At 53.9% G+C, this 21,011-nt stretch overlaps 1 protein-coding gene across 5 annotated transcripts in view; it reads right to left on the bottom strand.

The window, feature by feature from the left end:
• RCSD1 (RCSD domain containing 1) overlaps nucleotides 1–21,011 on the bottom strand; it is a 52,910-nt gene that overhangs the window by 15,512 nt on the left and 16,387 nt on the right. For 4 of the 5 annotated variants that reach the window (XM_066261058.1, XM_066261059.1, XM_066261060.1 and 1 more), the window contains 2 exons: nucleotides 3,427–3,528; nucleotides 2,251–2,340 (listed from right to left, as the gene is read on the bottom strand). In XM_066261058.1, the coding sequence (XP_066117155.1) occupies nucleotides 2,251–2,340; nucleotides 3,427–3,528 (192 nt within the window). The remainder of the gene's footprint in view (nucleotides 1–2,250; nucleotides 2,341–3,426; nucleotides 3,529–21,011) is intronic. The other variant, XM_066261061.1, reaches the window with a different exon arrangement.

Genomic DNA, 21,011 nt, shown 5'->3' with positions numbered 1-21,011 from the left:
CTCCGGCTGTTCTCGAAGCTGCAGCTACAGTCTTGCTGACAAAGCTCACCCTTGGTAGTACTGTGAACTCTCCTCTTCCCCCACTGACCACTACTTTCTGAACAGAGTGGAAACTTCATCAGCCTGGCCCCTTCACCCGAGGACAGGCATGGGAAGCCACCTCAGGTTCCAAAAACCCTGTGTAGCCGCTGATGTAGTTCCTCTGAACGGCAGCAGGTGGCAGCTTTTCCTTTAATACCATTTAACAAGCGGCTCCAGGCAAGTGACTGGGGCCAGTGTATCTATCTTGTTCATAGAGGACATTCCCAGAATGTCTAGAAGTTATGGAGCTGATTTTTCAAAGGGGAGCGCTCTCCCCCCTTCTCCAAGCAGACAGACAAGGCAGAGTCTGTGGCCACATTAAAACACCTTTTGGCCACTGGTGCACTCCAAAGAGGGGTAACTCATGGTCACCCGGTCTAGAGGCGCTGACCACACTGTGTCAGGCCTGTGCAGGCCCAGGGGAAGGGAAAGGGTGAGGAGGGGTGGGAAGACCCCTTCCGGCGCTGTGCATTAAACACTGAGAGGCGCCCTGACTTGAGTCCTGCCTCCCAGCCTCCCGGCGTTTGGGTTCCTACTGGCTGAGCTATGTTAGCAAAGTGGGTGTGCGTGGGGGGCAGCAGATGCCGCCCAACCGGCCAGGCGAAACCGGACCTTGTTTTACGTTCATTTGAATTTCAGAGTGACAAGAAGTCACAGATCCAGATCCTGGGAAGTCATGTCCTTCCTCAGCGTGGGCGGCCTGGCGGGGCTTTCCCTCCAAAATCCACCCTGCTCTTCTTCCTGTGGTTGTAATATGCGGTTTCACAGCTCGGTGGTGCCCATGGGGTGGATCCCAAAGCCCCTAGACTAACCTGACTCACGTGCTTTCATCCAGGGACTAAAACGTCCCCACTCAGCCCCCATCATCTGCCTGGGATGTTCTTGTCCCATTTTACAAAAAAAAAAAAAAAGGAAGCTGGCTCAGTGAGGCGCAGGGACTCTCTGGGGCCAAGTCCAGGCCCTCAGGGACACCAAGCGCAGAGGGTGGAGGTCGCAAGGAGAACTCAGCCCCCTTGGTCTCCTTGGTAAAGAGAAGCATTGCTTTGTGTTTGGTCAGAACCTTGGTCCGTAACTCTGTGAAGCCGCCAATCATGATGTGAGTGCTGGAGGGGACCCTGATGAAAAACTTAGTGTGTTTTTTTACAATTCTGCTTCTTGGCAGTCTCATCCCGGAAGACCCCTACTTGCCGTGTGTGTGTGTGGGGGGGGAGGTGTTCTCAGAGCAGACTGGGCTCGAGGCCACCCTCTCCCCACCTGACCAGGAACAGCTGTGAGTTCCTGCTTTACCTGGTGGGCTTCTGCGTGTAACCCCTGGGTTAGCAAAAAAGGTTTAACAACCACGGAGCTATTCCAACTGTTTCCCTTTAGAGGGGGAGAAAATGGAGGCGCCATGAGGCTTGGTCAACTTCACATGGGTGTCCAGGGTCTACTGTCAGGATGCTGGTCCCCAGAAAGTAAGGGGGGGCGATGCGGGATGTGGGCATTGTCCTTGGCTCCCTTGTTCTGTTTCAGGGCTGGCGGGACGAGGGGACATGCCCATGGCACGACCACCGTGAAGGTTCATGGGCCACCGGGACAGGGCACGGAGAAGCTGCTCTACTGGCCACAGTTAGATAACTGAGCATAGTTTGTGAGCCCACAACCTGGAGCTGCATCCGCTGGCTGGGAACTATGACCCCAGCGCTAGGACTGTGTTGGTAGCCTTGGAGGTTGTTTCTAGCTGAGGCCAGGAGCCTCCTTTGGGCTCCAGGTTTCTTCCAAACAATAGGCAGTCCCGGTTCTCACATTACGTTCTGCCTGAGGTATGTGTAGCCCTCTCTGCAGGTGCTTCTCCACAGGGAAGGCCGCGCAGGGCAGACCTGGGCGTGGGGGGCCGCTAGGGGTGGGGTGGGGTGGGGTGGGGTGGGGTGGGGGCTTGGTAAAACCTCAGGGCCTGTTTGTTCTCTTTGTTGAAATTTCCAGGCTTGAAAAACAGCATTCCTGCCCCTGACCAATCACAAGGGAGGCTCAGTAAGATAGCGGGGAAGGGGTCAGGGAGATTCCTCCAGGAATCTAAAATGGTGAAATTGCCCACACAGGTGTCGAAGGTCTGAATGTGTGAACATGTGCCCCTTCCTGTCCGAACGAGTGAGCACGTGGACAGCCAGCACGTCTGTCTGTGGCACTTACCTCCTCTCCGTTCTGGCCCAGCTCTACCTTGGGGGGGAACAGGGGGAGGGAGCAGGGCGGTTTCCTTCTGGCGGGTTTACTGGCTGGCATCTGGAGGGAGGGACAGTGACGGACAGACACACAGAGAAAGAGAGAGCCAGTCAGGCAACAGGGAGGGAGAAGAAGGAAGTGGAAATGGCTTCAGGGATGTTTAGGGATGTCTGGAGGAGGATGAAAGAATGAGGCAGGGGGTATGTCCCTGAAACTGGCCATCAGTCCTATCGATGAATTCCATGTCACAGCTACCAGGACCGCGGCCTCCAGTCTCTTAGGCCATCCTCTGCTGCGGCACCCTCCCCTGCGGCAACCACCGTCCTGAAATACCTCCGGACCATACCCGCATCCAGGCTCTAGGCCCTGCCAGCCCCTTTGATCAGTGCTACATCTTCTTTGCCCTTTAGGACATTTCCCGTAATGGCTAGAAATTATGGATCGTTTTTTCCAGACCAGGAAACAAAAGTTCAAAATTATGCACCTAAAAAAGCCTGACACGTATGCCCGCGTGTACCCCTATCGGGCGCTGGTAAACCTCCCCCACCCCGGTGTGCCCGTCCCTCGCTTCTAGTGGGCATCTGAGGCTTGGTGACTCCAGAAAATCTAGCTTGCATCTCTCCAATGTTATAATGCCTCTTTTTTTTTTTTAATTTCTCTCCAGCAGGATTCTTCTAGAATCTGTTGGTCACTGGACCCCTTTCCTTCCTAAGCCCTGGTTTCCTATCAGGATGGGCCTCCTCCTTGCCCTCTTCACTGGGATTCCTGGGCTCCAGGCAGGACCGGGTGTGGGGGCGTCTTTATTCTGTGCCGGCCCAGGCCTGGCACAGCTGGGCAAGACCTGCCTGTCTACCAGTGGATGAGAGAGGGAGCACTGGGTCCGGGCTCCCACTCCAGGAAGGAGAGCAGGCCGGGGTGGGGGTGGGGGCTCCCCTGTTCCCCCTCCTCCCTGAGTGTGAGCTGGCTCCCTGAGAAACATCCCGCCCAGGCCCAGCCTGGCGACATTCCTCACATTCAGGGGGACCCCTCTTGTGGCTTCTCTTCCTAATTTGGTCATTACCAAGCTTCCTCCCTCCCGCTCCTCTGGGCCTGACCCAGACTTCCCCTTCCTCCAGCCCCCTCCCCGAAGCCTGCCCCATGCCTCACCTCCTTGGCGGATGCAGCCTGCTCCCTAAACCGCCCGGCCAGCTGGGCCACTGAGGGGGGTGCCGAGTTGTCCACGTTGGCATTGGTCTCTGCTGGTCTCTCCTGGCAAATCGAGGGGAAGCGATGGTTAACAAGACGGGCGCTCTGCTCAACTCGGTGTCCGCGTGCACCCAGGCAGGCGAAAGGTGGCCAGAGGCGGAGGTGCTGTGACCACCAGGTCGTTGAACTGCGGTTTGCACTTGGCTCCGACATGCAAAGACTTTTTTAAAGAACCACTGAGTCAACCCCAGTTCCTGATTAGTTAAGTCGTGCTGTTGGGTTCTGGGGGCAATAAAACCTTTGGGCACCGTCCTGGAGGCTGCCGGGGGTCTGGGAGGCAGACGGGCCCGAGTGCCTCATTCCTTGTAGCGGTGATGGCATCGGGGTCCCCTTCACTTGGTCGGAGGAGTCTGTGGGATAGGGGAGCTGGTGACTGGCACTGGTATGAGGGGGTTGTTAAGTGTACGAAACGGGTGAGCAGGTACCCGTCGCCGGATTGATGCGAACCTGAGTGCCCTGTCCTCTCTGCCCGACCGAGTGCCTGGGGGGTAAAGAAGCAGTCAGCCGCTGTTTGTCGCATTACTAGTGCACGAGAGGCAGGTAGCCTGGCGGAGAAGGACTCACCGGCCTGCATCCAACCGCCAAGTTGTTCCAGCTGTGACTAGCTTGGTGACCTGGGGCATGTGACTTGACCTTTCTGTACAGAGACAGGGACAGAAGCAGCACCCCCACCCACCACCCCCGGGAGGCTGTCGTGTGGATTAAAAATGGCTTCCCTCACAGAATGTGCAGGGCAAGGCCTTTGGAAGGGTTGCTGTGACTTGGGGCGGTGGGGTCCTCCCAGGAGCCCTGGCAGTGATGGAGGGTAGGTGTTGGCATGTCGTGTCACAGAGAGCCTCAGCCCTCAACCTTTCTGTTCCTTTTGGCTGAAGGAAGAAGGCTTCTCCACGCTGGTCCACGCCCCTGGTCAGCCCCCAGTGCAGACCATCGGTTTGCGGTGATCACTCCCCCCTTAGGGTGCCTGCAGACTCCCTGAGGGCCAGGACACACCCTGGACTCCGCTCACTCCCCTGGGCCCTTGTCACGAGACATGCTGCGTGAGTCAGCGAGTGCAGGAAGTGGCCACCTCACCTCGGTGCTGTAACACACAGCCTACAAAACCACCTGGTTTTAATAACTTTTTTTTAAATGTCCGGTCTCAGAGACATTCAGCTTTTTTTTGTGACCATGATGACGGCGTTTGTTACAGAATGCAGACTCACTCTTTAGGCAAGCCGCTGCCCAAGCTGGGAGGGTCCAGCTCTGTCTTTCCCTGGGGCTCCCGGCCTCCAAGCACAGGGCACGTGCCCTTCAGCGGCAAGCTGGCCTCCCCATGTACCCCCCCCCCCACACACACACACAGGTGCACGCACTTCCTGGGCTCTCTTCTTTGTTTGTGCTAAAAGTGTCCCCGGGCTTTCTGATTCGGGTGTCTCTCTACAGGCAGTGTCATCAGTCCTGCCGTGGTGCTGCCCCATTGGAGCAGGGGACAGGCAGACACCACAGGGATAAAACTCTGAAGAGGGCTGCTTTAGAGGTGCTGGGACCATGGACTTTCAGATCTGTGAACAGATGCTGGAGGGAAAGACAGGTCCCTCTTCACTGTTTCCTGCTCTGCTTCAAGCTCATCCCTGTCCCAGCCTGAGCACCAAATGCCGATTTCATAAGAAGAGGTGAAAGGATTCCTTCACCTCTAGTCAGGACACCAGAGTTCCCCATGAGGCCAGGGAAGCAGGCAGTCCACGGCCCTGGGGTGAGTGCCTGCCCGGTGGGCAGTGCTCACGGGACCCGCACCGCGGAACACATGCCCCAACTTGGGAGCGCTCAGAGGCAAACACCTCATCCTCCTGGGACAACGGAGGCCAGAGGGACTAATTAGGCCGTTCCTGGCACAGACCCCTCCGAGCGGCCTGTCCATCCGTCTGACTTCCTGCCCACATAGCGGATCAGTCTCTCCGTCCGCTGCTATTTATTGCTCGGGTCCCGCTGACCACGCACTTCAACCCCGGCTCCTGCGGCGCCCATCGCTGGCAATGCAGGAAGATGCATTCCAGATAAAAATAGAGCCGCACAGGAATCAGAAACTTCTCCTGAACTCCCCCGTCCTGGAACAGGGCTCGCCCAGGAGCTCTGAGGCGAGGGAAGGAAGAAGCTTCCAGAAGCATGGAGGGCTCACAAGCTGGGTTGAAGGAAAGATTACGAATCCATCTGGGTTTGCTTTCTAGAGCCCAGGGAATGAGTTTTCGCAGCGTGTCGGCCGACCCCACAGGCTGGCGGAAGCCCGGCAAGTCCCTCCAGTCGTCTCTTGGTCACTGCATGGAGTGCTGGCTATGGCCTTCTCCTGGCTGGGCACACTGCAGCCCAGAGAAGGCAGATAACTTAGGTAGAGTCACACAGGAAAAGCCAAATGGAATAATCTGTGAAACACTTGACTCCAACCCCTGATAACCCAGCAGTTCAGTAGCATAATTTCTGAAGGCGTCTTTGCAAAGTGCTACACACATAGTGGCACAATTAGCCACCAGGTTGCTCGGGCACAGCGGGAGAGGCATGACCTTGGGGGACGGACAGGGGCCAGCGACCCGCGGCTCAGCTGTCTCTGAGGTTCTGTCTGGGTTCCCGCCTCGCAGTTCCAGCAGGTGCAGCTTCGAACCTAACTCTGGGGTCCCATAGCTCTCCATCTCAGTCTGCCCAACAGCGTATTCTAAGCACCCCTAGCAGTGCTCATTCTATCTGTAGTTGTAAAAAACTGCAAGTGAGGGCACCAATCAAGAGACCATATGGGAAGAAAAAAAAGACAATATGGAAATATCTTAAATACCAGTTGTTGTTTTTTGTATTTTTTTACAGAGACAGAGAGAGAGAGTCAAAGACAAGGACAGACAGACAGGAACGGAGAGAGATGAGAAGCATCAATCATTAGTTTTTCGTTACGCGTTGTGACATATTAGTTGTTCATGATTGCTTTCTCATATGTGCCTTGACCACAGGCCTTCAGCAGACCGAGTAACCCCTTGCTCGAGCCAGTGACCTTGGGTCCAAGCTGGTGAGCTTTGCTCAATCCAGATGAGCCCGCGCTCAAGCTGGCGCCCTCAGAGTATCGAACCTGGGTCCTCCGCATCCCAGTCCCATGCTCTATCCACTGCGCCACCGCCTGGTCAGGCTTTTGTATTTTTTTGAAGTGAGAAGCAGGGAGGTAGAGAGAAAGACCCTCGCATGCGCCCGACTGGGATCCACCCAGCATGCCTACTAGAGGGCGATGCTCTGCCCATTTGGGGCGTTGCTCTGTTGAAACTGGAACCATTTTTTTAGCACCTGAGGTGGATACTCAGTGCCTGGGCCAACCAGTTTTATTGTTTTTTGTCAGGTATTATTGAACATTTTTTCATTAATCTTTAAAAATTCTTCAAATCTAGTTTTGTGAACCTCTTTTATTGTTCTTTTTTTCTTTTTTACAGAGAGAGTCAGAGAGAGGGAGAGACAGGAACAGAGAGAGATGAGAAGCATCAATCATCAGTTTTTCGTTGTGACATCTTAGTTGTTCATTGATTGCTTTCTCATACGTGCTTTGACGGTGGGCCTTCAGCAGTCTGAGTAACCTCTTGCTCAAGCCAGTGACCTTGGGTCCAAGCTGGTGAGCTTTGCTTGAGCCCGCGCTCAAGCTGGTGGCCTGGGGGGTCTCAAACCTGGGTCCTCCACATCCCAGTTCAATGCTCTATCCACTGCACCACTGCCTGGTCAGGCTTACTGTTCTTATTTAAGTTTTAAGTGCATGAAATAATAAACTACCTTTCAGTATTATCATTTTTTAATACTTAAAACGGTCACTAGAGCAGAGAACCGTTTGTTCATTATTTGAATCCCACCATTGGTCTTAACTCTGAGATCGTCTTCCAAGGGGAGAATATTGCAGAGAAGGGACTCTCTCACACAAAGGACCCGGCAGTCCCAGACCAGGGGCTGTGTCCCTCTTTGGAACCTTCAGGGCTCCCCTTCCCTCCCAGGAGGAGGGGCGGCAGCCCCGTGGCCCGGCCTGGGCTTCACAGCCCTCAGTGAGGGGAACGCAGTGCTGTCTGTGTCCGTGGTTATAGGACCAGTGGGGCCCAGCGCAGGGTGGGTTGTGTAGGTGGGGTCAGCAGGTTTAGTGGCGGTGACACGGGCAGGGTTAGTGTCTAGGTGCATTTCCAGGGACAACAGAGAGGTGGGAGGGAGGTATTCATTTCAAACATCATTAGAGAGTGATGGGACCTTGTCGGCGTGTTTTGGGAGGTCCGTCTCTGAAGAGTCTGTGTCCAACCCGGTCACAGCTCTACAGGCATAGGAAGAAATTTATGTTGAATGCGGCGGGGTTAGGGACACACAGGGACAATGATGGAAGTGCAAGGAACACATCAGTCAGAGTATTTCCCCTCGGCCGGCCTCTTCCGCAGGGGCTGGAGCAGGAAGGGTCCCCCTCCGGCAGAACCCTGGTCTAAGGGTCCTGCAACATCAGTGGGGGATTTTCAGCAAAAGTGCCAAATCATCAGATTTATTTTGATGATCTCTCTGGTGGCGGAGTCAGAAGTGGACGGGCTGGGGGCGCGGAGACCAGCGTGGAGGTCTTGGCTCTTTTCACAGAAAGTCCAAAGAGCAAACTGGCTATTTTTAGAGGGTGGGCCCTTGCTCTCCCAGGTCCTAGCCCCGGACTGAGAAGTTTGTTGGGTCTACATCCGCCAGGGGAGGCAGGAGCTGCATTTGAGAAGAGTGACTTTGGGGGACGGTGGGAGGGGGCGCTGAGACCCTGAGAAGTGGACAGGGGCAGGGCTTCTCACTTTTGGGGTGGGGTGCCAAGGAAGAGAGAGACCTCTGGTGTTGGGGCGGTGGAAGGGTTCTGAAATCAGGACTCTCTAATGTGTGATCTATGGTAGCTACGTAGCATCAGCATGACCACTTCCTGCCATTCGCAGACCTTCTAGATTGTACTATGTGGGGCAGCCTTTTATTTTGGGGGTGCTTTTTTAATTGATTGATTTGAGGGAGGGAGGGAGAGAGAGAGAGAGAGAGAGAGAGAGAGAGAGAGAGAGAGAACCACTGATTTGTTGTTCCACTTATTTATGCATTCGTTGGTCACGCTCCGACCGGGGATTGAACCTGCAACCCTGGAGCCTCTGGATGATGATCTAACCAACTGAGCTAGCCAGCCAGGGGCAAGGGTGCTCTTTAAAGGGGTAGAGAGACTCTCAGGTGTCTGTGCGCACGTTTAGTGGGGTGAAGGGATGGCCGCGACACTCACAGTGCATTGGTTCACCCACTAGACATCCATGAACCTCTCCCTGCTCACGCACGGGATTCCCAGTTGAGCAGACTCATGGGGGACCAGGTGGACAGGATCACAGGAGAACGGGGGACAGGGACTCCCCAGGCCCAGGGTGACGCCCATGAGCGTGTACATCCATCTGGGAACACTAGCAGCTGTGTTGAGAATGGCTTTGGAGGTGGGGATGCAGCTAACAGTCTGTTGACCTCAGGAGTCTGTGAGACTAGACAGGACGGTGGCCTGAACTAGGGGCAGGGTCATGAGGATAGACAGTGTGCAAGGACTCAGTTTGGAAGAAAGGACTGACCAGGACTGGTAACTGACCAGGTGGGCGCAGGGAGGAATCGGTGCTGTCCAGATGTCTGGCGCTGGCTACTGGGTGGAGCAGGAGGGTGTCCTTTATAGAGACGGGAGCCCAGGGGAGAGCAGGGCTGGGAGGCAGAGGGGGCAGGTGGCACGGAGGGGAAAGTGCTCAGGATGGGTGAGTGGACAGAGCCCAGGGCCCAGACAGACCCGGCAGCACTGGCCTGGGACAGAAACCTGGCTCCTGAGAAGGCCGAGCAAGAGGACGGGCAGGTGAGCGAGGCGGCTGTGCAGGAGCTTTGGTGCATGCCATGGTGAGCTGCCTCCCCGTCCAGGCCGGGGCCACGCACCCCCACGTTTCCATCCTCCTCCCTCCTCCCACCGCGGGTGACGGTGACCCAGACGGGTTCACTGCCGGGGCCAGCCAGTAAACCTACCATCCCTCGCTCTTCAGGGTAAGTTCACGGGCTCCTCTCTCCACGGTCAGTCCCATAAGAAACCTGATGTCACCAAGAGCCCTTCTGAGTCCAAGGGGAGGGCCGGGCCCCCCTGGGAGCCACTGTGCCGGAGTCTGGGGGCTGCAGGAGGCCACCTGGGGGTCCCCCGAGAATCCCTGTCACTAGGAGCCATTTCTGCTCCCGGAGTGGCAGTGACTGCTCTGAGTTCCGGACATTCGTCCTTCAGGCCACAGCACTAAGCTAAGGCGTTAACTTCTAAGATTAGAACAAGTTGCCCAAGGACCCGAGTGGGCCTCTGAGTCAGCTGCTGCCTCTCCTGTTACAATGGCTCCCCTCCCTCCTATCCCCACCCCCACCCTCCCGGGAATCCACGCTCAGATGGTGTCCCAAAGCCTGCGTCCCTAACCCCAGCACCACGCTGCCCACGAGAGCCAAAACACTTGGGAGATCACATTTTCGGGGTTAAAAAGTACCCATCAAATTCAGCAACAGGAAGATAAACGACCCAAGAGAAAATGAGCAAAGGATTCCAACAGGCACTCCACCAAAGAGGACCAAGGAACCACTAGTAAGCACAAGACTCGTTAGGTGAATGCAGATTAAGTAAGTCTGCAAAGAGACACCACTCCACACCCACAAGGATGGCCACAATGAAATAAACTGACAGCTCCAGGTGTTGGTGAGTCCACAGGGCCACTGGAACGTGGTTAGTGGACCAGCCACTGGGAAAAATATTTTGGCAGCATCTCATCAGGTTAAACACACACCAACCACAAGCCCAACAATCCCATTCTTGGGTATCTGTTCAAGAGATGAAACACCTGTCTCCATAAAGAGTTGTAGGCAAATTGTTAGAGAAGCATTTATGAATAGTCCAGGCAGCACAACGACCCCAACAGCCCTCAGCCGCTGAGTGGATGAGCACGTTGTGTGGCTCACATCAGAGAACAAGGAAGACACATCCTCAGAGAGCACACATCCTAAGCAGCAAGGAAGAACGGACTCAGGATGCACACCACATGATGGATCTCAAAAGCGTTTCGCCAAGTGAAAAGGTCAGACACAGAAGACCACCGTGCCTGATTCTTACTATTCTTAAAAAGGCAAAGCTATAGTGACAGGAAGCAGCAGACGCTGGTCCCCTGGGTCCAGGGGTGGGGGCCGGGGAATGACTGTGGAGGGTCCGAGGAAACTTTGAGGTGATGGAAACATCTTCTATTTTATTGTGATTGCTATCTTGTTTCATGACGGTAGATAGCTGTCAACACTCATCAAATCGAACACTTGTGTTAAGGTGAATTATATTGTAAGTACATTTTCTCATAGACGGGATCTAAATGTTTTAGGTTTTAAAAAAGTGCTCATCATAGTTTTTTGTGGTTTGTTTTTAAGGCGGAGGTACGCTCCCTCTGTGTGAGGTCTCCTTCCATTTGCCCTGGGACCGGGGCACCTGGCTTGGTCCCTGGAAGCCAGCGTCATGGGGCCCATGGCCTGGGCAGAGGGTGCTGTGGCCACAGCTGCTAGGATCAGGTCACAGACAGCCTTTTCTGTCCAACTCCAGGCAGTCAGCCACCAGTTCCCATGAAGCAAAGACCATGAAGACGGCACAGAATTTGGAGCTGGATAAGCCCAGGTTTGAACCCCACGCTATGATCAACCGGTTGTGGGACCTCGGGCAGTGAACTTAACCTGCTCAGAGCCCCATCTGTCAGATGTGGCCAGTAACACCCCCAGAAGGTTACGGCGCTGCTCAAAGAGAGTGTTTGATCAGACACTTCAGGTTCAAATCCAAACCCTGCCTCTTACTAGCTGTGTGACCTCAGGCAAGATGCTCAACTCTGCTGTGCCTCAGTTTCTCCCCCCTTGGAAAAGAAAGCACTTATCTCCTCTGATTATTAGGACCACATGAGGTGACACACATACAGCCCCAGCACGCGACGAGCATTCCTGGTCCGAGTTTCCTGACTCAGGGTGGGACCATTGCTGCATTTGCATGTTTGTCTGCTGCTAGGTGGGTAGTGGGGACAGAACCGGCCAGCAGAGGGAGGACCACTGGTGACTTCCAGAGATGGGCTTCCACCCAGGGCCCTCCCTGGACCATGAAGGGGCCATAAAAGGACAGCTCTGTGGCCAGTCTGAGGGTTATGCCTGTCCCTGCCACCCAAGCTTGACCAGATTCATGTCTCAAATGGGAGCAGGGGCCCTCGGCGGGGGGCAACAGTAAGCGCTTGGCTTAAGCCACTCTCCAGGGAGCATGTGTGGGTCCAGGCAGTGGAAACAAGGAGTGAAGTTCCCGGGCAAATGTGCTCGGTTCTGCAGAGTCAGGAGGGAAGATCCAGATGAGTTATTTCAAGAGCTGAGCGGCCTGCTGGAGGGGGTTGGGAGGCCACTGACCCAGCAGTCGGGGAGCTGTGTGAACTCCCCAGCCCTCTCAGCCTTCCCTTTCCTCAAGTTTGGGGCTACAAAGATGCCTCCCAAGCCCCCACCCCAACCCCTCCAGCCGGCTGGCTCTATGTTTTTACTTTAACGTCACAGTGAAGAATGCTTAGGTCCTCTTGCTCATGTAGATGCAAATGCAGGCGGATAGCTTAAGTTCAGGCAGAACCAGGGAACCCCAGGGAAGTGCAGCCCTACATACACCCCCAACATCTTCACACACAGCTCGTCAAGGGACAGATCCCCGGCTCTCCTCCTCCTCCTCTTCCCCCTTCCAGAGAAGGTTCACGGAGCGGAGCCCTGGCCCATTCTTAAACCCGAGTCAAATGAGCATTTGTTTCGAACGAGCAACCGGAGGTCCGCCATGCTTTCGGACAAGCATTTTGGGTGGGGAGACGGCACCGGTAGCATCGCCCAGGTGCGAGCGGCGGGAGAGCCAGCGGCCGAGGACTAGATGGCGGGCCGGAAGCGTTGGGCTGAGCCTGCGTCAGTGGCAGGTGGGGGCCGGGCTCAGTGGGGGGCGGTCCCATGGGAAGGAAGGTAAAGGCCGAAACGCTTCATTGCACACCTGAAGGTACCACAGAATACTGTGTGCCAGCCCTACTTACAACAGGACCAAGAAAAGGACCAGGACCACTCCGGTTCAGGGGTTCAAGGTGAAGGGGGAGTGACGGGGGAAGTAAACTGGGGTAGGTGCCCTTCACTCCGGTTTTCTCGGGAAGGTCATGCACAGAAGGAGATTGTTTTTTTGTTCATACCCTTGGGCATGTCACCTTTTTGCTGTCTGATTCAGGAAGGCACAGGAGGGTCACCGAGGGCACAGGCTCAGCCCGTGGGCCAGCTGGAGAGCGCTGTGGTCCCGGAGCAGGACAGACCTGGGGGAACCAGGGCCTCTAAGACCAGAACAGGCCTTGAGGGACAGTCAGGGCCGCTCTCCCACCCTGGGTGCGGACTCTAGGGGGCCCTGGTGGTGGGTGGGGCAGGGGCGGGGACTCCCAGGCTCTGAGCAGATGTTCCTCACAGGAAACCCAAGACAGGCCCTCTCCTCCCAGGGGTGAGCCCAGAAAGACCCCGGGCCCTGGCCCAAGAGGCCTCGAGGACAAGGTCCGAGACACAAATAGCCCAGCCCCACCTCACGGCCCTCCCGTTAGTATTGCTGCCCACACGAGAACTGTCTCTCTGGACACCAGCCAGCCGGCCCCCCCAGAGATGTTTGACAGATGACTCACAAGGTGGTTTGGTCTCCTTATCAACTGCGGAGCCCCGTTCAGCGCAGCCTGGAGTTGTTCCCATCGCTCCTCACACACCTCCGGGTGCCCCCGAGGGGGTGTGGCTGTGGGGGCCTCCCCCAGGAGAGGGGGCGCCACGCTTCCCTGCTTCCAGGGCCACTGCACGCAGAGAGGGCCTCAGGTCGCGACAGGTCCTTCACCGCCGTGGAGAGTAGACATGGTGCTCATTTCCATCCCAGGGGCAGCATGGGCTGGTAAGGGTCAGACTGGCCCGCACTGGCCCATCTGCAGTCTGCCCATTGCCCCAACACAGTGTGAGGGGAGGACTTAGGATTTAAACTAGTCTATCCCAGACCTGTGTCCTCTGGACGTCGCTGCCTCCTCTGTAAGGTGGGGATGGCACCTCCTACACAGTCACTGTCATAACTAAGACATATGCGGGCAAGTGTCCTCACAGCCAATTCTCTCTCACTCGCTCGCTCCTACTTTCTACTGATTTTACTTAATACGGCCAAGAACTGGCCCACGCTGGGGTTACATCTGTTTGATAGTCCAGACCTTACACTGAGCAAGTGCAGCGTTGCAGGTGTCTTAAAGCCAAGTGAGGTTTGGGAAGATTCAGTGTTCCTACAGAAGTCTTGGCTAAACATTTTAGTGACAAAGGAAGTTGCTGAAAAATAAAATCAACCAGCAACTTTTGAGGGGGGGGCGGCTATAGGGAAATGAAGTTGTGGCCCCTGCTCTGCTGAACGGACAGTCCAGTCAGTTAAGTTCACAGAAGGGGGGTGGTAGGAGACTAGCTTCAGGTGTGAGTTGAGAATTCAGTGGCACAAGGCGGCGTGTCCGCGTGGGGCGTGGTGAACGGCCTCAGGAGCAGCATAGGCTGATGTGTGGCTGTGTCTGAGGACCCCGGGAGGAGAAGCCGTGGGGTCAGGATGGGGTATGGGTGGCTCGGAAAGAGGTTGTGGATTGTGCTCCGGAGACAATGTTTGTCTCCCTCCTCTGCTCCTTAGCCAGCCGTGGGCAAGTAGCTTAACGTCCATCTGTCTGTACATTTCCGGTGTCTTGTCTATAAAATGAGGACAGCGACATTTACAGAACAGGCTTGTGTGAGATTCAAGTGACAGGGTGCCACGTGGGCACCTGGGAAGTGCTCAGTAAATGCAGGTGATGGTTAAACAGGAAGCCAGGGCATTAAGACTTTGCCCTGAAGGGGTACATCCAGCAAGGAGTTTAAAGGGAAACATTTGTCCTGAGATCTGTCCATGCAAAGAGGCACTGAGACCGTCCCATAGTGATGCATGTGTCCTTTTGGGGAGAGGGTTGGGTGTTCAGGGTAGGGATGGCCGACCCAGCACAGACGGCAGGAAAGGGCAGTGTGACCCTGGGAGGCCCTGGAGACGGGACGTGGAGTGTTCAAGGACATTCTGCATCTATCCAGTTAGAAAGGAAGACCCAAGCAGAGAGGAAAGCTGGGAAAATGGGAGGAAAACTTCCATTTAAGGAACAAATAGAGGAGGGGGTAGGCGGGGAAGGGAAGGAAAGACAGAGGCCAGAGGCAGAGAGCGGGAGATGGAAAAATTCCAGGCTGGTATCAGCTCCAGGATCTGGGAGAGAAAGGACACATGGTCTGAGGGAAGCCTGTGATAGCAGGTCCCAGCATGCTTTGCAGAATTCCCACGTCTGGCTCTGGGTTCATGACAGTTTTGAAGGCAAACTGAGATAAGCCGAAACATAAATGTCCCAGCAGAGTACAGGATAAAAGAGTGTTAACAATGAAATGTTTCCCTTCTAACTAAGAGAGAAATCCCAGACTGCTGTATGTATTTTCTTTTTTTTTAAAAAAAACCCTCTATCTAAAAAAAAATAAAGTAAAAATTTTCTTATCGAAAAAGAATGCTATAAATGAAGGAAAGTGGAAACAAGAGATCTGAGAAATTATTTGTAATGCAGAGGAAAAGAAGATAACATCGCTATAGACACATAGGCGATTCATAGAAAAGCAGATTCAAAAAGCCAGTCAACAGAAAGCCCCAGCACACAAGGACATGGAGGCTGGAGGCAGCCCCGTGAACACCAAAACCCTGGAAACACAAGAGTACCCAGCAAAAGGGAGAGGTTTCGTGGTCCATCTACGTAATGGGCTATGATGAAACCAGTAAAAAGAATGAAAGAGCCCGGCTGCATAGCTCAGTTGGTGAGCGTATCATTCCGACACACCAGAGTTGCAGGTTCAATCCCCTGTCAGGGCACGTGGAAGAATCAACCAATGAATGCATGAATATGTGGAACAACAAACAAGTCACTTTCTTCTCTCTCTTTCTTCCTCTACCTCCCCCTCTAAAATCAACAAATTAAAAAGTTAAAGAATGAATTAGAGCACTCCAGATTTTCATGAAAACTTGTAATGTTAGAATAGCAAGATGCAGAGAAGTGTGTGTATGTGTGTATATGTATGTACATGTGTAGAACATGTATAATAATGTCTGTAGTTCAAGAATACGACATATATACAGAAGGGCATATATGAAGGGTAAGTAATGGTGGGGAGGGGAGCTGGCTTGGAGGGATCAAACCTACAGCTTTTATGTGCCTGTAAGAGCCTAGCATGCCTGCTCTGACCCTCGGGTATATAAAATTGTGTGTGTGCATTTATGTGAGTACATTAGGACTGACATGCAGGGTTGTCCATGACACAGTTTCAAGGGGAAGAGCAAGTTGCCAAGACACATGAAAAACATCAAATAAAGAAAACTTTTAAAAAATACTGAAATGAGCCTGACCAGGTAGTGGCGCAGTGGATAGAGCGTCGGACTGGGATGCGGAGGACCCAGGTTCGAGACCCCGAGGTCGCCAGCTTGAGTGCAGGCTATCTGGTTTGAGCAAAAGCTCACCAGTTTGGACCCAAGGTCACTGGCTCGAGCAAGGGGTTACTCGGTCTGCTGTAGCCCCACAGTCAAGGCACATATGAGAAAGCAATCAATGAACAACTAAGGTGTCGCAATGAAAAACTAATGATTGGTGCTTCTCACCTCTCTCCGTTCCTGTCTGTCTGTCCCTATCTATCCTTCTCTCTGACTCTCTCTCTGTCTCTGTAAAAAAAAAAAAAAAACTGAAACGAGAGGTTTCGAGCTCTAACTCCCCAAAACCTGATCTATGCTCAAGGAAACGATCAATTCAGAGCCAACATGTTCCCTCTCTTCTCAGCACAGACTCTCAGAAAAAGCAAATTATGAGACAAGAGGAAGGAGTAAAAACAAAAAACAAACAGGTGATTTCCATGAGGCCCTGCGCCCTGTCTATAGGTCTCAGACAACTCAGCCTGGTCCTCACACGTCCCTGGTGATGAGCAGACGGTGTCCCCAGAGGAGTCCTGTCTCCGTCCGTTTCGGAAAGGGAAAAAGCGGACAGGCAGCAGTATTGAGTGAGTGTTCGCCTTGGGCAAGGCACAAGACAGATGCAGCTCATTCACTCACTCTCTCAGCGGTCCTGAGAAGGTGGCACTGTTATGTGACTAGTCCTGTTCGACGAGGAAGCATGCAGGCAAAGCTGCTTGGTCACAGTCACGTGCCGGAGTCGTGGAGTTGGGTTCAGAACCCAGCTGGTCTGACTCCCTGACAAGACAGAGCCATTTTCCCTTCTGCGAAATCTGCTTCCACCCTGGATGTCCGTGCTGCAGCCTTGGAGCAGCAGCGCCATTCTGAGGGCGTAACTTGGCACCCAGGAGCAATGCCCTCTCTTTCAGAGCCCAGACGGGAAGTGGAGACTTTCCCCGTGTGCCAAACTCCGATCCTGGGGGTCCCTCGCACCCCGTGTCCATGCCCCTTGGTTTCATCATGGAGGGCGGGCGTTGCAAACTTCCTTCAGAGGCCAGGCAGGCGATGTTAGGCGGGTGTGGGAGAAACCCCTACCCACCCAAAGGAGAGGGGCCGCGGTCACTCAGCCCCAGCCTGCTGCTTGGGCATGGGTCACGTGGAGTTATTTTTCAAAAGGTCACTCGAGGCCCAGCATCACCAAGTGAGCTGGTCTTTTGAGAGAAGATTAAAATGCAGATGTTTAAGTATAATCTGTTGATTTTGTTTGCAACACCAACTCAGTTTTTTGTTTCTTTGGTTTAAAGGCAAACCTTAGCACGGCTGAGGTCTGCCTACAGGATTTGGTGTGCTGGCTAATTTGTGAGTTAGGCAAAGAATGTTTTCTATTCTATTCTACCTGTTTTCCTGGGTAATCCCAGGCGATATCTTTTGGTTTGACAGGCATATTTATTTTTAAGTATTATAGGTACATCACTAGATCATTGTTCTGAATATTAAATACTATCAACAGTATTATTGCCTCCTTCGCTGAATTCTAATGGAGATTACGGAGCAGAGCTCCGGACAGGATGGGAAGACCTGGGTGGAAGCTCAGTTCTGCCCCCCCCCCCCAGCAGATGCTGGACCCCTCCCCTGTCCTGAGCCTTCATCTCCTATCCTGTAACATGGACCAGTAATTCCCAAATCACAGAATGAATGGCTTGAGAGTTTAAAGGGTAGTCTGTGTAATAACAACATTCGTTAAATATTTGTCCTGTTCCTTCGAAAAGACAGATGCAAGTGTCCATGAATGCACGTGGGTCATCAAATAGATAAATTGCTTCAGTGATAGTATCTTCCCTCCATAGAAGGATCTCCCATCAGGGACTCCTCTGGGGCATGACAAACGGGACGCTCCCCCAAAGTTTTTAGCTGATGGGTCACTTTCTGGAGTGAAAATAAACAGGTATTCTGCCTTTCGAATAGCCAAGGCCTACCTCACCTGTTCCACAAGGCTGTCTGTCATACCCAGTTGAGAAGAGGGTCCGGCACGTGAAAATTAAGGAATACATACATGGGATCTATCCAGCAACCTTGTTACCACATCAGGTAGCTGGGGACTGGACCACCAGAGAATTCTGGCTGGAGACCAATGCCTTCCTCCTCTCCACTATCCCCACTGGCACCTCTTGCCACCTGGTATTAGGAGCGAGCCCCACCGGGCACCATAGGGCAGGTTATAGAAGGGTCGTGTGTTCACCTCACCTTGTCCAAAAGGGACCCGAGGCACACAGGACACTTTTTGGCATTCTCAGGGACAAAGCTGATCATGTCACAGCTCGTGTGCTTTCTGATAGCGACACCGTAGGAAACACCTGCAGCCAGCAGGAAACTAGAGGAATTAAAAATATCTGCCCGATCCCTAAAAAATAAGTGAAATGGTCTTTTTTTTTTTCTTCTCAGGGAAAACAAGGTGATATTTGGTTTGAGCCATTTCCTCTCTGCAAACGTACATCCCTTCTGTGGGCCAGCCTCCTCCAGGGAAGAGACGGGCCAGACCACACGCCCCGACAGCCCCAGATGTCTGGATGCCCAAGGTGGTGGTCAGTTGGGGTCTTGAGCAGGGTCCCAGTCTCTGCACTCGACATGTCTCTTGCAGGAGGGAGGGTGTGAGGAGGCTGAGCTCACCTCCTTGGGGAGCGAGCGGTGTAGCTTCCCTCTGGTTTTGGACACAAGGGGTCCTTGAGCTCTGTCTTCACACCCTCCCAGTCCCAGGAGGTCAGGCCCAGGAGCCACCAAGCTCAGGGATGCCAGGCACCTCGGGGATGGGTGCGGTTGCGGGCCTGCAGGAGCTGGCTGAGCGCAGGAGTGGGTTTGAAGGTGGTGGGTGCGGTGCCATCAGATTCTGCTCTCCTGCTGCCTTCTGACATCTGATGGGCCACCTGCCCAGTCATTCGGTCTCCACCACCTGTTTCCAGCCTGGCCCCTCCATCCTCACTGTGGTCCCTACACGCGAAGACCCCCCATCTCTGTCTGGTCACATCTTTGCTTGGTTTATCTGTTCTAGACGGGACCTACCATACAATCAAGCCATTTAGTACAGAATTCGGGGCCCCTGTCCATCTCTCCTTCCTAAAGCTCACGCTTTCTCAGTAACATCAGCCAGGACTCACTGAACATGTACCGTGTGCCCAGAGCTATGCTCAGCACGTAGTCAAGAGGATGCCATGTCCCAGGCACCAGCCAGCCAAGTACGGTGAGCCTGCATGGATGGCGGAAGCAGAGTTTAGACCTAAACGACTTGCCCTTGGTGACAGAGCTGTGGTGGAGCTGGGCTTCCAGCCCTGCTGTCCAACCCCTGTCCACCCCCGCTCACCCCACCCCCGCTCTTCCCACCACGAGCCTCTCGCAGCCCTTCGAACACACTCTGCACATCTATGCCTCTCTGTCTCTGCATATGTTCTTCCCCTGCCTGAAATGCTTGGCCCTTAGTCACTCCACCTGGATAGCTCTTCATCATCCAAGACCCAGCTCCTTGCTGCCTCCTCCAGGAAGACTTCCTGGACTTCTTCCCCCTCCCCCCCGAGTGGTGTCATTGTAGCCACCCGTGCAGCCTTTCTCACAACCCTTCACTTGCTACACGGAGCTGTCTGTCCCCCTCAGCAGAGGGTGTCCCCCTTAAAGGCACTGGCCATAGGTTTTTACCTCAGTGTTCCCCTGGTCTGAGCACAGTGGCCAACACCTAGCAGGTATGCCATAAATGTTTATTGGCTTAAAGACATTAGCCAATGGATAAAGAGCGAGGCTGTGGTTTCTGGACCCAGTCTCTGGGCCTCGGGATCTCCATCTGTCAGCTGAGGCCAGCAATCTGCTCAGCTCCCTCCTGTCCCGTGAGACCCAGGGGTCATCTTTAAGAAATGCTCTCCATGTGACGCTAACATGCACCCAGGGTTCTGACCTAGAGAAGGCTGCCCGAGGAGAAGCTCGCTAAGGGAACACACACAGCCTGTTTACACCTAGAACCTCCGTGCACAATAAGCCCCAGGAAGCCACGAACGCAGATCAACCTCCAGAGCGAGGGGAAGAGAAAGGAAATGCTGACTCAGAGCTATGATTTGGGAGGACACAGGACCTTCACAGTCAATAATAATCACTGTAAGATAACACAGCATGGAATGGGTTATCATGAGAAAAAAAAAGAGCTGCCAGGATGAGGGAGAGTTGCCCCCTTAAAGACCGCTGCTGGCATTTGCACATTGATGAATGAGATGACCATCTAGGGCTGCGTCACAGGCATTTGAAAACGCTCTGCTCTATTTTTAGAATATATGCCGAGGAAACAAAGAAGAAAAATGCAGTTTATACAAAGCTATCTATAGCATCACTATTCACATAAAGGGTGAAAAATTAGGAACCATCTGACCATGGAAGTTTAGAGAAGGGTTCAGGGTCAATGACAGAGAAAGAAAGCGATAAATGCTCTCTTCCTGTGAAAAACCGGTCAGCGCCCGCGTGTCTCGCACAAGGAGGTATGTAGGGAACAGACGGAGAAAAGGTGGACATGGTGATGGATGGGGGCGCACAGAGAGAGAAATACACGTTGAAGGACAAGAGCTTCATTGGATGGTTCGTCGGCTCCGAAGTTGGTCAGAGTTTTCGAAGTTGGTCAGAGTTTTCGTAATTAGACAATGTGTGTCCCCTGCTGGGTGGCAACCGCCGGCCTGTCTCTCTCTGCAGGGCAGGCCTGGCTCCAGTCTGAAGACTGCTTGTATTTTTACCAAGGCCTCTCAGCTGAAAATACACCCCGGTATCTGGGCACGGGCAGGTTTCAGCTTTAGAGGGGCCCCGTTCCTGTTCCGCTGATAAGATGGGAATCCCAGGCTCCAAGGGGAATGGCGAGTCCGGGAGATAGGAGCCGGGCCGGGAACTCTCCCAGGGCCTGGTCGCCGGGCACCGCCCGCCTGGGGAAAAGGTGGCGTCTGGGCGAGAG

The sequence above is a fragment of the Saccopteryx bilineata genome, chromosome 2 (assembly GCF_036850765.1).
Source record: "Saccopteryx bilineata isolate mSacBil1 chromosome 2, mSacBil1_pri_phased_curated, whole genome shotgun sequence".
In the NCBI taxonomy this organism is placed as follows: domain Eukaryota; kingdom Metazoa; phylum Chordata; class Mammalia; order Chiroptera; family Emballonuridae; genus Saccopteryx; species Saccopteryx bilineata.
Note: the sequence above shows the minus strand (reverse complement) of the source record. Positions and strands in the feature narration are given on the sequence as shown.